The sequence below is a fragment of the Mauremys reevesii genome, unplaced genomic scaffold, assembly GCF_016161935.1.
Source record: "Mauremys reevesii isolate NIE-2019 unplaced genomic scaffold, ASM1616193v1 Contig11, whole genome shotgun sequence".
Classification (NCBI taxonomy): domain Eukaryota; kingdom Metazoa; phylum Chordata; order Testudines; family Geoemydidae; genus Mauremys; species Mauremys reevesii.
This window is the reverse complement of record NW_024100727.1, coordinates 94,587-111,624: the sequence shown is the minus strand read 5'-3', so window position 1 is coordinate 111,624 and position 17,038 is coordinate 94,587. Positions and strand designations below refer to the sequence as shown.

Below are 17,038 nucleotides of genomic sequence, written 5' to 3'. Positions count from 1 at the left end.
CTGGAAAATGGGAGGGATCAGCAAAGAAACCTACCTTATTGAGGTCAGAGGGTGTAGGGAAGCAGTGAGAAAGGCAAAACAACGGGTGGAGATGGACTTAGCGAAGGGGATTAAAACCAATAGCAAAAGGTTTTTAGCCATATAAATAGGAAGAAAACCAAGAAAGAAGAAGTGGGACCGCTTAAAACTTTGAACGGAGTGGAGATTAGGATAATCTTGGAATGGCACAATATCTGAACGAATATTTTGCCTCGGTCTTTAATGAGGCTAATGAAGGGCTAAGGAATAGTGATACAGGGACCGATGGGAATGAGGATATGGGGGTAGACATTATGGTATCGGAGGTGAAAGCCAAACTTGAACAGCTTAACGGAAGTAAATCGGGGGGCCCGGATAATCTTCATCCTAGAATATTAAGGAACTAGCGAGTGATATTGCTAGCCCGTTAGCGATGATTTTTAATAAATCTCTAAATTCGGGATTGTACCGTTGGACTGGAGATTAGCTAATGTAGTTCCTATATTCAAGAAGGGGAAAAAGTGACCCGGTAACTACAGGCCTGTTAGTTTAACATCTGTAGTATGCAAAGTCATGGAAAAATTTTTAAAAGAGAGAGTGGTTACGGAGCAGGAGGCCGATGGCAACTGGGATAGTTTACAGCATGGATTTACGAAAGGTAGATCGTGCCAAAGCAACCTGATCTCCTTCCTTGAGAAAGTAACAGATTTTTTAGACAAGGGAAATGCAGTGGATCTAATATATCTAGATTTCAGTAAGGCGTTTGATACGGTACCGCATGAGGAATTACTGGTTAAATTGGAAAGGATGGGGATTGAAATGAAAATCCAGAGGTGGATAAGGAGCTGGTTAAAGGGGAGACTGCAGAGGGTAGTATTGAAGGGGGAACTGTCAGGTTGGAGGGGGGTCACTAGTGGAGTTCCTCAAGGTTTGGTTTTGGGTCCAATTTTATTCAATCTATTTATTGCTGACCTGGGAACCAAGAGTAGGAGTGGGCTGATAAAGTTTGCGGACGACACCAAGTTGGGAGGTATTGCCAATTCGGAAAAGGATCGGGATATCCTCCAGGGAGATTTGGATGACCTTGTAAACTGGAGTATTAGTAACAGGATGAAATTCAATAGTGAGAAGTGTAAGGTTATGCATTTAGGGATGACTAACAAGAATTTTAGTTATAAGCTAGGGACGCACCAGTTGCAAGTAACGGAGGAGGAGAAGGACCTAGGAGTCCTGGTTGATCGTAGGATGACCATGAGCAGGCAATGTGATGTGGCCGTTAAGAAAGCAAATGCGGTATTGGGATGCATTAGACGAGGTATTTCTAGTAGGGATAAGGAAGTGCTAGTCCCGTTATATAAGGCGTTGGTGAGGCCTCATTTGGAGTATTGTGTGCAGTTTTGGTCTCCCATGTTTAAGAAGGATGAATTCAAACTGGAACAGGTACAAAGAAGGGCCACTAGAATGGTCCGAGGAATGGAAGGCCTGTCATATGAAAGGAGACTTGAGGAGCTCGGTTTGTTTTCCTTAACCAAAAGAAGGATAAGAGGAGATATGATTACACTCTTTAAATATATCAGAGGGATAAATACCATGGAAGGAGAGGAATTATTTCAGCTCAGTGCTAATGTGGACACGAGGACAAATGGATATAAATTGTCAGTTAGGAAATTTAGGCTAGAAATTAGACGAAGGTTTCTAACTATCAGGGGAGTGCAATACTGGAACAGCCTACCGAGGGAAACAGTGGGGGCGAAGGACCTCCATGACTTTAAGACTAAGCTAGATAAGTTTATGGAGGAGATGGTATGATAGGATACCGGGCTTAGTCAATAGGTTAATTAAGTGCCACACTGGTAAATAGTACAATGGGTCAATGATATGTTATTCTTAACCTTTTTCCAGAGGGTATGGCTGGAGAGTCTTGCCCGCATGCTCGGGGTTCAGCTGACCGCCATATTTGGGGTCGGGAAGGAATTTTCCTCCAGGGTAGATTGGCTGTGGCCCTGGAGGTTTTTCGCCTTCCTCCGAAGCATGGGGCAGGGGTCGCTTGCTAATGGAGTGGGGAGATCGGCTAATGTGGCCTGCATCTTGCAGGAGGTCAGACTAGATGATCATATTGGTCCCTTCTGATCTATGATTCTATGATTCTATGATTCTATGAATGTTTAAAAGGGGACTGGATAAATTCATGGTGGCTAAGTCCATAAATGGCTATTAGCCAAGATGGGTAAGAATGGTGTCCCTAGCCTCTGTTCGTCAGAGGATGGAGATGGATGGCAGAGATCACTTGATCATTGCCTGTTAGGTTCACTCCCTCAGGGGCACCTGGCATTGGCCACTGTCGGTAGACAGGATACTGGGCTAGATGGACCTTTGGTCTGACCCGGTACGGCCTTTCTTATGTTCTTATGTTCTTATGTAAAGGGACCAGGAGGGGTGGTGGCTAGTTGAGGAGCCGACCTTCCTTGCTAAATTAGTAATAAAACAAAGCCTGTGCCCATAAAAAAACAAATTCAGCAAAAAAAGCAAAATTGGGCCCAGTCAAGCAAGCAGGCAGCAAACAAAAAAATAAAAAAAAATGGTTTAAAAGCACCAAGGGCATAGTGGCAAAAGTAAAAAAAGCAGTAAGTGCAGGTATAAAAAATTTGAATCCCTAAAATAGTACTTAAAATGGTAACATCTAAGTTAATGTATGCGTCATTTTAAAAAATAGGCAAGTAATTAAAAAAAATTAACTCTGTAAAAGCTAAAAAAGAATTAAGCAGTTAAACATTGTAACAATGTTAAAAAAAGTGTTATATTAAAAAAAAAATCTTGGTTTCTTTTCAGCCATTCTAAGGGAAAATGGGCCCTTTTCCAAAAAAAAGTCTGTAAATAATCCAAGGAAAAAACTATCGAAGTAAAATCACTTAACTATAAACAAGTTAGTCAAATTTGCTAAAAAAACATAAGGGGCTTCTATTAAAACGTAACTGCTCCAAATATATATAAAAAGGTAATTTATATACAGCTATATAAAAACAAAGCAATATAAGAAATGTGTATTTTCCCCAGGAAATGTGCAGTATAGATATAAATAAATAAATGAATAAATAAATGCAAACCTACCCTGCTACTTAATTAAAATCCTATAAGGGCTCCAAAGGGAGCCACAGTAAGTTGTGTTTTCCTTTTCAAATCACTGTGTGTTTTAAAAGCAAAAATTAAAAATTAAAAGTAATCAGAACTCTAGTAAAAGTTAATTGTGTCCCTGTAGCGGGGGGGGGGGCGCGAGTCACCCCGCTCCTGCCCTGAAGGGGTTAAAACGGCCCTTGGAGAGGGCTGGGGCAGGGGGAAGCTGGGCTGGTGGGGAAGCAGCCACAGCTGTAGCCAGTGCAATCAGGGCCCAGCTGGCCCCTATAAGAGGGTGGTGGCCAGAAGGACACTCTCTCCCGCTAGCTGCATGAGAGAGCAGGGCCTGGCTGCCTGGGAGCTGAGGCGGGTACCTGGGGTGGAGCAGGGCTGGGGAAGGGTGGAGGGAGCTGGGGAGCTCCAGCCTAGCAAAGCCCCAGGCTGCAGGCCGAGTTAAGGGCCCACAAGAGGTACTGGGGTTGCAGAGGGGCAGCCCAGAGCTAGGCAGAGGCGGCTGGTCCACCCCCCCCTTGCCGATGCTGAGTGGCTCACACACTGCGTCTGCCCCAGGCAGTGGGGGCTGGACGATGACGGGCAGTAGCCACTGAGGCGAGGTGGGGATAGAGGGTTGGGGGTTCCCCTGCATGGGGAGACCCAGATTGTGGGTTACTGTGGGGGCAGACTCCTGACATAGAAGGGCACCAGGGTCCAGGAGGGACATGGGGGCCAGTGGCAGGTGAGACACCGGCCTGCAGAGGGCGCTGTGGGCTGGAAGAGCCAATTCCCTGGATGACCAGCAGGAGGCGCCGTGCTGGTGAGGCTTTGCCCCACCACAGTCCCTTTTAAGACAAAGCCACTGAGATGCTAATGGCTTTAAATCCAAAAGCTAAAAAGCGTCTGTTAATGCAAATTACCTAACTAATAAAAATAGAAGCCATTAAACCTGGCCTGCCTATAAAAGAAACAAAGGAAAATATGGGGGTAATTTCTCTGTTTTGCCTACAATCAGCAAAAATATTTATTAAAAAAAATATTTTAAACAATAATCTGCCATCTGTAGCCGGGTGAACCCCTGCTTCTTCCCTGAAGGGGTTAAAAACAGCCCTGGGACGGGGCTGTGACAGGAGAAAACAGCCTTTAGGCTGGGCTGACTGGAAAAGTGGCTGCAGCTGGGGCCACACCCCAAACTGAGCCACAGGACCTTATAAGAATGCCAGGGGAGCCAGAAGCCCAAGCAGTCTCTCTCTGCCTTCAGAGAGAGATGGGCCTGGCTGCAGGGAGCTAGAGACCGGATATCTGAGTGGAGCAGGGCTGGGGACAGGCTGGGGAGCTACAGCCTGGAAAGCCCCAGGCTGCGGCCTAGCATTGGGCTAACAGGTACTGGGGGTTGCAGAGGGCAGCCAAGGGGTAGGCCAAGGCAGCAGGTCCAAACCCTCTTTGCCAGTGATGAGTAGGCTGATACTGCAGTCCAGGGCCGCCCAGAGAATTCAGGGGGCCTGGGGCAAAGAAATTTTGGGGGCCCCTTCTATAAAAAATTGCAATACTATATTCTCCTGGGGGCCCTTGCGGGGCCCATGGCAAATTGCCCCACTTGCTCCCCCCCACGGGCAGCCCTGGGAAAAATAAACCTTCTGCATTTCGGCACAAACCCAGTTTGGAGAAAACTTCTTTACAAGGTATCACTGGTTCTCAGCATCAGCTAGTGCTAAAAGGCACTAAAGCTCATTAAAAGGGTTGGACAAATATTTTCCATCAACATTTTTTCTGGATTGAAAACTAGGGGTTTTAAAAAAGCAGAAAAAAAAATCACGGGCAATGTCTGCTTTCCTTCAAAATTTGTTGTGCTTTTTTTTAATTGAAAAGCTGAAATTAGTCTGCCAAAACCTGAACATGGTTTGAGGTTTCAGAAGTGTGTGGCCAAATATTTGCTGCTTGCTGTGTTTGATTGTTTAAAGAAACAATAAAAAAATTCTGCTTAAAAAAAAAATCCAAAACTTTTGAACCGCCTCAGCTTGTAACCAAACACCTGAGCCCATCCAGGCAGAGATTTTTCCAGGTTTCTGATACTCTGCTGGCTTCCTTGACTCATATCTGTCTCCATAACTTTGGGTTCATTTAGGTTAGAACATAAGAACAGCCAGACTGGGTCAAACCAAAGGCCATCCTGCCCAGTATCTTATCTACTGACAATGGCCAATGCCAAGTGCCCCAGAGGGAGTGAACCTATCAGGTAATGATCAAGTGATCTCGCTCCTGCCATCCATCTCCATCCTCTGACAAACAGAGGCTAGGGACACCATGCCTTACCCGTCCTGGCTAATAGCCATTAATGGACTTAATCTCCACGCATTTATCTGTTTCCTAGAGACTGGCTCCATGGGGTCCCTCACAAACTGGAGACGGTTACTGTGGATTTTTCTTTACTATAGCTTATGTACATACTCCACAAACTGAGCATTTGAGCTTGTTCCAGAATCTGGGATGAGCCTATGTTGTCAAAACTGAAATGCTCAAAATAGCACATGCATGTGAATGGACACAGGGTGCTAAAATTAAATTACCCCAGGGGTTCTCAAACTGGAGGTCAGGACCCCTCAGGGGGTCACGAGGTTATTACTGGGGGTCATGAGCTGTCAGCCTCCACCTCAAACCCCGCTTTGCCTCCAGCATTTATAATAGTGTTAAATATATTAAAAAGTGTTTTCAATTTATAAGGGTGGGGGTGTCACATCAGAGGTTTGCTATGTGAAAGGGTCACCAGGACAAAAGTTTGAGAACCATTGAATTAACCCCTCTGGAGCCTCAGGGAATGCAGGGGAGGGGGGGAGTCTCCCTTGGTAGGGTTGGGAAGGATATTGCTCTTCTCATGTGATCCTTCCACCCAGTGGCTAATTTTAAATGAAGCTCCCCTCCCCTGACATGAATCTCCCTATGGCACTGAAATTAAATACAGACTATAATTTGGCATTAGAGAAGCGAAAGGGATGGGAGCCCTAATGGAAAAGCTAACAGCTTGGCTCTTCTGCAAGCCTCAAACTGCTGAACGAGCTTTAGGGTAGGGAAGGCTGTGCCTCCCAAACAGCCTGGCCCTGCCCCCTATCGAACCCCCACCCACTTCCTGCCCCCTGACTGCCCCCCTCAGAATCCCCAAACCATCCTGCTCCTTGTCCCTCACTGTCCCCCAGAGACCCACCACCACCACGGGACCCCCCCTATCCATCCCCCCTCGCTGAGTCCTGACAGACCCCCGGAACACCCACAATCCAACCCCCCTGTTCCCTGCCCACCCCCCCAACCTCTGCCCCCTCCCTGTGCCCTGACTGTCCCCAGGGCTCCCTGCCCCTTAGGCAACCCCCCTGCCCCCAGCCTCTTACCCCCGGCTCCCGCCTCACCTGGAGCTTCAGCGCCTCGCTGAACAGCTGCAGCGTGTCTCCGCCGGGGCCCCTGAGCTCCGCCCCACTCAGAGCCGCGTGGTGAGGGGGCGGGGCTGGGAGCTCCACACTGAGCGGAGGGAGCTGAGCTCAGCCCGGAGCTCCCAGCTCCGCCCCCTCCCCATGCGGCTTTGAGCGGGGCGGCGCTCAGGGGCCCCAGCCGAGACACGCTGCAGCGCTGTGTGAGGACGCCGCTTGATGCGCTCAGGCTCCAGGAGAGGGGCGGAGGTGGGAGCCTCAGCTGCTCTCTTGGGGGCCCCTGCGGAGCCCGGGGCCCGGGGCAAATTGCCCCCTTTGCTCCCCCCTCTGGGCGGCCCTGCTGCAGTCTGCCCCAGGGCGTGGGACTGGACAGTGACTGGCAGTAGCCATATACTGAGGCAAGGAGGGATAGAGGGAGGGGGTTCCCTGAGAAGGGGAAGCCCTGAGAGAAAAGGGGTTACTGCCAGGGGGCAGCACCTCCATGTAAAAGGGCACCGGGTCCAGGGAGGGACATGGGGGCCTGAGGACAGGTGGATCACTGGCCTGCAGAGGGCGCTTCAACGCTAGAACAGAGCTAATTCCCGGAGTCACCAGCAGGAGGCGCTGCAGGGGTGAGTCTGGCCCGTCTACACCATCCCAAAGGGGTAAAAATACGTTCTTTTTGTCTTTCAAAAAAAGCTAATACCAGCTAAAAAGCAACCCCAAATACCATAAATCTACTGTCACAATAGAAAGTGTGTTTTGTGTTCTATTTCTTGTGTTGTTTGTCTTGTTGGTAGCACTGTTATGTATCAAATACTGCAAAAAAACCCCATCCTCAGGTAGTAAACAGCATATTACAAAAAATTGGTTTTAAAGCAAAAATATAAAAAGATAGCCCACTCCCCGTATTGCACATAGAATCTTTCTGGCTACCCCGGATCTCAAGCCAGTGGGATAAAAAAAACCCAAAAAACTACTGGACACCAAAGGCTGTACTGAGTGGACTCCTCAGAAGTGGATGTGCCTGTCCTGGCTTGTTGCTCCAAAGCCCTGTAGTAAAAACTTGTCACTAAAATCCTGTATATAAAATAAATTAAATAATAAAACCAAAATACTGTATAATGGGCAATGTGTATATATTAATTCCTAAAAAAAGTGTTTTAAAAAAATAAATGTTAGCAACCTGCTAGTAAACAAATATAAATGTAATGTCAATATTATGTATCAGAGGGGTTGCCGTGTTAATTTGGATCTGTAAAAGCAGCAAAGAGTCCTGTGGCACCTTATAAACTAACAGACGTATTGGAGCTTGAGCATTCGTGGGTGAATGCCCATTTCATCGGATGCATATTCACCCACGAACACTCAAGCTCCAATACGTCTGTTAGTCTATAAGGTGCCACAGGACTCTTTGCTGTCAATATTATGTTTACCAATAATCACATTTACTGTTTGCCACAACCAAAAAAGTTTCAGCTTTGCCTGCTTGAAAAAAAAGCTATGCAAAGCTGTAAAGGCCACTTTTAAAAAAAAAGGCAAACACAAAGGAATCATCATTAAAACCATCTGGGAATAACACATTAAAAACAAGGTAATGTTGCAGAAACTGGGGAAAGTGGCCCACATCTTGGATGTTAAGTGGAGGGGTCCATATCCCATTGTAAGCTGCATCTCTCCGGTAGTATATCAACTTCAGCTACCCGGGAAATTAAAATGGGCACATGACAATAGGCTCAAAACATGTTTCTTCCTAGGTTTTTGGTCATGGCATCATGGGCCCCCAGTTGTGGACCAGCTGCCTGCCTGGACCATCTGGGTTTCCAGGTATCCATAAAATTATCTAAATAATGTATAATTAAAAAAAAACAAAAAAACCTTCAAAGGCTCTCCCTGGCTTGACCTGCTGATGGGGCCCAAGCCACAGTGTGGCACAAACAGGGGTGGCTCTAGGATTTCCGCCGCCCCAAGCAGGGCGGCACGCCACAGGGAGTGCTCTGGCGGTCGCTGGTCCCACGGCTCCGGGGGACCTCCCACAGGCATGCCTGCGTATGCTCCACCAGAGCCGCGGGACCAGTGGACCCTCCACAGGCACGTCTGCGGGAGGTCCACCAGAGCCGCGGGACCAGCGGACCCTTCGCAGGCATGCCTGCGGGAGGTCCACCGGAGCGGCCTGCCACCCTCCCACGGGAGGCCGCCCCAAGCGCGTGCTTGGCACGCTGGAGTCTAGAGCCGACCCTGGGTACAAAGCTAAAAAAAAGGTCCCTTAAAAACAATGCCTAGTCCCAATAGACACAGCAGGGCCACAGCAAAATACCTGGTGCATGGCCCTGAACCTCATGGGGACAAATCCTGTTCCTCCTGTGGTGGCTTAAAGCAAAATAAAAAACCCTCTGGCAAATAATAGTAATCGCTAATCCCTGAACGCAGTATTGTTATTGCAACCTCCTAAACCAAGCAAACAACATCCACAACAAAAGCCAAAAAAAGCTATAACAAAACAACTAATAACTTTAAAAGTGTTTGTATGTGCCTCAATTTCCCCAATAAGTTCATTTACGTTGTTCTTTTTCTTTTCCTTTTGCTTTATTTACAAAACAAGGCAGTAATAGCGAGAGCCCCAAAACACCCTGAACAGAAGTGGTGGAACCGCTCTTGCTGCTTCAGGCCTGCAAAATCCTTCATTGTAATACAATGTTTTTCTGGGTATTCTTCAAAAGCGGCCCCAGCCAAAAGCCCCAGGTCCCCTGGCTCTGCATATCCCTCCCCAATTAAGTCCCAAACAAAATTGACCCAGAAAAGCTCCATACCTGCTGGGCATCCCCAGATGGGACAACATCTCGTCCCATTGCCCCACCAGCGGTGGTGGCAAACATTACCCGCCACTGAATGGGAGGCAGCCACTTAACACTGAATCCTCCTGAATGCCACCTTGGGAGCTTTAGACATTTAAATTTAGACATTTAGACACGCTTTCAGGTCTCAGCCTTCCTTCCCAGTTGTACCAGGGAGGCCACCCTCCAAATGGCCCTCCTCAGGCAGACATTGTCAGTGGTGAGCTGGAGCCGGTTCCCACAGGTTCTCAAGAACCGGTTGCTAAAATCAGACCTCTGTGGAGAACTGGTTGTTAAAGGGCCAGGAGGTGGGCAAAGAGTCGCAGGCCGGATCATCCTGTTGCTCCCAGGATTCCCAGCTGGGGAGGCTGAGGCTCCCCAGCCCCTCCCCTGCTTCCCCCCAGCTGCAGCGTGGCCAGCCGCTGGCACCAGCTGGGCAGCTCAGCTGAGCTCGGGATTTGTCCTGCCATTGCTTTTTGAGTGGCCCGGCAAAGTGGTGGTGGTGGTGGGGCTGCTACAAGCTCCAAGGCTGGCCAGAGGGGAGGGAGCAAGTGGGGCAATTGGACCAGGCCCTGCAGGGGCCCCCGGCCCCACGAGTATGTCTCCCCCCCCCATTAAAACAGAACTTTTTATAGGGAACCGGTTGTTGAGATTTTGGCAGCTCATCACTGGACGTTGTCCTTGTCCCCCCCGCAAAAAACCCAAACCTTAGTGGGCTCCTTGTGAAATGGGCCCAATATGGCAGCTAGTATTTAAAATATTCAGCAAGGGGCCATACAAAAGAAACAATTAAAAAAGGCCATAAAACTGGTCACAAGTACAAATCTCACCCACCTGACAGTGGCCACTGCCGCCCTCAAACATACTGCCAAATTGGTCCTCCACACGCGGAATACCTCGCAGGGACTAATTAAAACCATAATTAAGGACAAAAACCAACTAGCATGAAATTCAATGTGCTCCCAGCTCCAACAATATTTAACTGAACAAATCTGTAGCATGTTTGTGCTATATCGGTGTTTATGCAAAAGGCCAACAGTAACTCTAGCCACTGTATCAAAACCAGAATGGTGACCCCTCATAACAAAATGTTGATTCGGGGTCAAGGGGGGGACTGTCACCAGGCCCAGGACTCCCTCCCAGGGGGTCCCATGGGGAAGCAAATCAGCAAGGTGTGTTGCTAATGTGGTTGCAGGCATCACAAGGCGTTTTAGGGAAGGGTCAAAGGTATAAGTGTAAAATAAAAAATTCCTTTGCAGGTTGCAAAAAGCCCCACCCCCAAAAAAGGAGGCAAAAATGGGTTAACTCCACACTCCTGCTAAGCCCAAAAATAAGATGCTGACTCCAGAAAGCCCAAGGCTGCAGCATAGATCTAACTCTGGGCTGCCTGCTAAGAAAGCTGGGGGGGGGGGTGTTAAATTCCACCCGAACCAGCCATAAAAATAAAATTAAACTAAACAAACAACAATCCTGCAAAAGCAGCCCCAGACAAACAAAACAGCAGAAGCTAACACACAAAAACAAAGTCGAGCCGGTATGTCTAAAGCTGGTATGTTTTAAAAAAGCTAAAAAGGCCACAAAAACCCAGTTTAAACTAATACAAAAAGCACTAAAAGCAAAAGTCACTAAACAAAAACACCCCCCCCAAAACCCCCAGAGCTTAAAAACCCTCCCAAAAGGCAAAGCAAGCCGGAGATCACAGCGGACCCCAAACAACCTGGGACCAGGACAACCCCCGCCCCTTCTTTTTACGTTACACCCATGCTTGGCAATTCTCAAATAAAGCGTGTGTACGTATAAAAGTGGGTTAGGGCTTGGGGCACGAACACTTTCTTCCCTCCTCTAAGTAACATAAAAAGCACAGATCACTCTCCGCTGTTTTAGTTTTTTATTAATAAAGCTTTAAAATGCTCGTGTTTTATCATCTCCTCCCCAAACAATCCTGTGGCCTTGAAGGGCGCAAGTATCACCAACACCTTAACGCTGGGTTAGTGAAGTATTTTTGCCCTGTAATTTCTCTCTCTGTGTAGATAGTTAGCTATATAAAGAGCAGCACTGACTGGCACACGTATATGTTACACAGTAGGTGAGTGCAGGGCGGGAAGATTCTGAGTCTCAGGTCTGGCCCAGCTGATCCTTTCGCTCTGTCATTGACCCATGTCTGCCAATAACGCTCTGATTCTGTCTCTCCCCAGCGAATCTGACTCTGGATCCAGACACGGCACATCCTGAGCTCGTCCTGTCTGAAGATCTAAAAACCGTGAGCCGGGGACACAAAAAACGGAGTTTGCCTGACAATCCGGAGAGATTTGATTATTCTTACTGTGTGCTGGGCTCTGAGGGCTTCACCTCGGGGAAACATTCCTGGGAGGTGAAGGTGGAGGGAGGGCCAGCTGGGCTCTGGGCTGTGGGGGTAGCTAGAGAGTCTGTGCAGAGGAAGGGAGAGGTTGGCTTTACTCCTGAGGAGGGGGTCTGGATGGGGGTGCGGCAGTGGGATGGTGTCCATGACTACCGGGCTCACACCAAACCTATCACCCCCCTGTCCTTGAGGAGAGATCCCAGGAGGATCCGGGTCTCTCTGGACTATGAAGGGGGGTTGGTGGCATTTAGTTATGCTGATAATCTGGCCCCAATCTTCACTTTCCCACGGGCTTCTTTCAATGGGGAGAAAATCTTCCCTTTCTTCTGGGTCTTGAATACAGGATTCCATCTGACCCTGCTTCCCTGAGACTCAGGGTAGCCCGGGGCCCTGTCAGTACCATGGAGAGCAGGCTAGATAAACCCATCTCACGGTCCGGCAGTGATGGCCCAGTCTGCTTGTTCTCATGCTGTATGGTTCTGTAGGGTTATATCAGAGAACAGGGTCAGAGAAAGGTACGGGGGGAGGGGGGAAAGGAAGGAGGAGGGGATGGGAAAGAAGAACGGGGGGCTTGGGGGGGAGGGATGAAGAATGGATTACAAAGTGAACAGCTAGAAGGAGGAGGGGCAGCCACCCTGCAAAGTACGCAGCCCTTGATATCCATTTGAGGTGAGGATTTAATATTTCTCCTCGTGGAGTAAGTGAGATTCTCTGTCCCAGGGTAGGATAATGTCTGGAGCACGCTCAGTGCACCAATACATCTGACAGAAACAGGATCCCTTAGAACAGGGGTGGGGAACCCTTTTTGTATCAGGAGCCATTGACCCACCCAAAAAATCAGTGGAGGGCCACACATGTTCAACTCACCCGCCCAGGGGGGCACAGAGGCTGCAGCGGGGTGAGCCGGCACTCATAGCTCCAGCCTGTCAGGGGGGCACTGAGAGTCAGGGCTTCCCCCACGCAGCGGGGTGAGCCGGCACTTGCAGCTCACAGCCTTGGCGTGCACATGCACCCCCCCGGAGCTGGAGTCATGAGAGCCGGCTTGCCCTGCTGCGGGCGGGGGGGGGGGAGGGGGAAGCCTCCATTCACTTCCCCCAACCCCCAGCAAGTGATTGGCACATGTGTGGCCTGTGGGATGGATGAAAATGAGCAAGGGGCTGGATCCAGCCCATGGGCTGTAGAATGAGTCCGTGGGAGGTTCTGGCTGGACCCCACTCGGGCGTGGAGGGTGCAAAGGAAAGCTGAGGGGTCGGCAGGCAGGGCCAGAATGCCACTGGCAGTGCAATCCCCACCCCGTCCTAGAGCCACTGCGGCTGGAAGCTCAGCTGCACAATGGGCACCAGGAGCTCTGCCCTTTGCACCCTGTGCAGGCCTTGGCCAGAACCCCCCATGGTGCTCACTGCCTGAAAGAGATGAAGTAAAACCAGGGCCACCGCCCTGCATCTCCACCCCCTCTTCCTGTACGGGGCACAAGCCCTGGCAGCTCCCTGCACCGTCTCCACGTGCTCATCGGGGGTTTCTAGCTGATTCACATACACTTGCCCCACTCACAGCATGGGCCCTTTGCACAGTCTGAGGGGGCAAGGTGTAGCCAGTTAGTTCATTTGATTATCCATGTACGGTTGTGCTGTGTGATGTAATGATTAACTCATATGCTAAATTACTTCTAACGAAGGTAGCTAACTAGATTTAAGGTGTAGGATTATAGAAGTAGAAGAGTGATAAGTAGCATTAGGTATATACGTGCAGCATGGCTGAAACGCAAGGCCTGCAGGCTGAGGCCTGTCAGATTTCAGCTTAGCCATACTAGGCCATAGGTTTAAGAATGCTTGACGTGAGTAAGTGACCAAATATTAACCCTACAGTAGTATGACATTATATTGGTGTAATATAATATCTCATTGAAAAGTGACACAAGGCCAGAAAGAGTTAATTAACTCATAGACAGACACGACCCATGGAAAAATTTTTAAGACTTGTTAGGAAGGAATATGTAATGATAGTTGGGCTATCCCATTAGGTTAGAATAGAACTTTGAAATGCAAGCCTGGATTGTTAGAGGTAGAAGGGTAGATGTTTGCTCAGGTCTTGTGATGTCAGCAAACAAGTCTTGTCTATTACTATAGCTTTGATTCAAGATCCAAAAGGAATATTAACATTTATGATGACACTTGATTGAAATAGGATTATTGTCTATGTGTCTCTTTGAAGGTTGTGGTGACCTGTATCTAACTGTTTAATGCATACATTACCCTGTGCTAATTGCCAGGATGTGTGGGAGACAGAAGGTTAAGCCTATTGTTCTCTCAGGCCAAGAGGCTGCTGGAAATGTATAAAGACCGTGGGACACAATCCTTCTTTATCTCAGATCTGCTTTGGGTTTCAAGAGGGGGGAACCTAAGCCATAGGAATTGAGATCCCCAGTCATTGGCTGGAGTCACCCTGAATATGGACATTGGACTATTTCTAAAAGAACTTTTGGCAACTACAAATTCATCATCTCTGCTGTGTATCTGAACCTCAAGAATTGAACTCAAGTCTGTCTGTATATCGATCTTTTAACCAACACTCTATCTTTCCTTTTTTAATAAATTGTAGGTTAGTTAATAAGAATTGAGTATGACTATATTTATAACTTGGGCATGGGTATTCATAGGATTTCTATATGCTTGGGTAATTGTAACCTTGCTTGTGACGCTAATAAAACGTGTAATACAGACTAGACGTGGTACTTGTGAACGTGTGTGTCACTATCCATGGTCTTCACGTGTTCCTAGAGGCTCTAAATCTGAAGCAGGTAGCAGAGGTGACTGTCACTCTGTTGATCTCGACACTGTGGCAACCAGAGCCGAACCCAGGGCGATGTAGGATCACGTCACTACATTTATTCTAAATTAAATAAAAGGCTACAAAGGGCAGAACCCTGCCCCAGGATCAGCCCCTACCACTGTGCTACAATGATTACTCACCTCTTCTCTCTGGGGTGCTCAGGGGTGTTTGTATCCTACTGTAAAAATATCTTTGTCTTGCGTAAGGAATGCAAAGTATTTTAATGGCAGAAATTACTAAATAAAATCCTACTTTATGCTTTCAGACCATTGTCAAATTGTGTGTTAGGTATATCTTACTATGAAATGTGTTGCTTTGTGCCAGAGCTAATCAAAATTTTGAAATACTTTGATATTTCAAAGAACAAATAAACACATTCCTCCACCATTCAACACAGCTACACTTAACACAGTGAATGCAGCTGGAGTGCAGGCAGGTCATTCCCAGTGGCTATTGCCAGCGACGGGGGCAGAGTTAAAGTTGCATGGGTGCTTAATTGAACTCTGTATTTTCTGGTTTTCAGACGTTTGAATGTTGGTGAACTTAATATCCAGGAAGGACACGAGAGATCACTGGGCAACCTTAACTCTAAGTTCATTAATTTTGTTGCCATTTAATTTAATTCAATTTTGTTTTGGCTTTCACCAAAAAGGTTGCCATAGAGAATGCCAGTGAAAATGGGGTAGGTTCAGCTGCTGAACTAGGGAAAGAACAAGTTAAAAGTTACTTGGACAAGTTAGATGTCTTCAAGTCACCAGGGCCTGATGAAATGCATCCTAGAACACTCATGGAACTGGCTGAGGAGATATCTGAGCCATTAGCTATTATCTTTGAAAAGTCATGGAAGACAGGAGAGATCCCAGAAGACTGGAAAAGAGCAAATATTGTGCCTGTCTATAAAAAGGGAAAGAAGGGCAACCCAGGCAATGACAGACCAGTCAGCTTAACTTCTGTACCAGGAGAGATAATGGAGCAAATAATTAGAACATAAGAACGGCCAGACTGGGTCAGACCTAAGGTCCTTCTAGCCCAGTATCCGGTCCTCCAACAGTGGCCAGTGCCAGGTGCCCCAGAGGGAATGAACAGAACAGGGAATCATCAAGTGATCCATCCCCTGTCGCCCGTTCCCAGCTTCTGGCAAACAGAGGTTAGAGACACCATCCCTGCCCAGCCTGGCTAATAGCCATTGATGGACCTGTCCTCCATGAATGTATCTAGCTCCCTTTTGAACCCCATTATAATATTGGCCTTCACAACACCCTCTGGCAAGGAGTTCCAGAGGTTCACAGTGCATTGCATGAAAAAATACTTTCTTGTGTTTGTTTTAAACCTGTGTGATAAACTCAGCACAGACAGCTACAAGGGAGGGGTTGAAAGCAGCCTCAGAGGGTTAAAAGGCCCCTCCTCCCTGTCAACTGGGGGGCAGCTACGGGTCAATCAGGTTCAGCTGAGAAGGGGTTGCCAAGGTATCAGTTAGAATCAGCTGAGAGGGAGCTACCTGATGTTAATTAGGATCAGCTGATTCCAACTAAGGCCTGTGACTTTTTTAAACCCTCCCCTGGGAGGAAGGAGGGGGAGAAGAGAGAGAAGGAGTCCTGCTGCCAGTTGCTTGGGAGCAGCAAGACCACGAGCCTCACCAGGAGGAGAGGCCGTATTCTTTCCCACAAGGGAGAAATTTACTCTAAGAAGGACTGGTGGAGGAAGGGAACAGACTTCCCCTGTGCCCCAAGGGGGACCAGACTACCCAAGCCTGTCTCACCCTGGCTAAAAGCAGAGGAGGCTGGGGAGACCGAGAAGGTGCCTTGCCACACCTGCTAATTAAGGAATCAATTTGCAAACATCTAGAAGATAATAAAGTGATAAGTGATAGTCAGCATGGATTTGTCAAGAACAAATCATGTCAAACCAACCTGATAGCTTTCTTGACAAAGTAACAAGCCTTGTGGATGGGGGGGATGTGGTAGATGTGATCAGTGATGAGCTGCCAAAATATTAACAACGGGTTCCCTCCTCCTCACCTCACAAGGGGGTCATGCCCCATCCAACCCCCCATGTTCCTTGACACCCCCCCAGGGACCCCTGACCCATCCACGCCCCTTCCCTGTCCCCTGACTGCCCCCTGCCGCCCCATCCAACCCCTCCTCTCATTCTTGATGGCCCCTGGGACTCCTGCCCCATCTAACCACCCCTTCTCTCTGTCCCTGACTGCCCCCACCTCATCCAACCCCTGCTCCTCCTGACTGCCCCGGGACCCCTGCCCCATTCAACCCTCCTGTTCCCTGCTCTCTGACCACCCCGACCCCTATCTACACCCCGAACTCCCCTGCCCTCTAGCCAACCCTCCCTACTCCCTGCCCCCTTACCACACTGCATGGGGCCGGGGCCGCGACTGGCGCTGCGGGGCCCGACTCCCCAGGCCGGTCTGGGCCGGGCCGGAGCTGCTCGGCCGGGACCAGGACCTGCGCCGTGGGGCCCAACTCCCCGGGCTGGGCCGAGCC

General features: G+C 48.6%; 1 protein-coding gene across 1 annotated transcript in view; it reads left to right on the top strand.

Annotated features, from left to right (window-relative positions):
• LOC120392689 (stonustoxin subunit alpha-like) overlaps positions 1–12,080 on the top strand; it is a 51,086-nt gene extending 39,006 nt beyond the window's left edge. The window contains exon 4 of the mRNA XM_039517425.1: positions 11,548–12,080. Within this exon, the coding sequence (XP_039373359.1) occupies positions 11,548–12,080 (533 nt within the window). The remainder of the gene's footprint in view (positions 1–11,547) is intronic.
• The last annotated feature ends 4,958 nt before the right edge of the window (positions 12,081–17,038 follow it).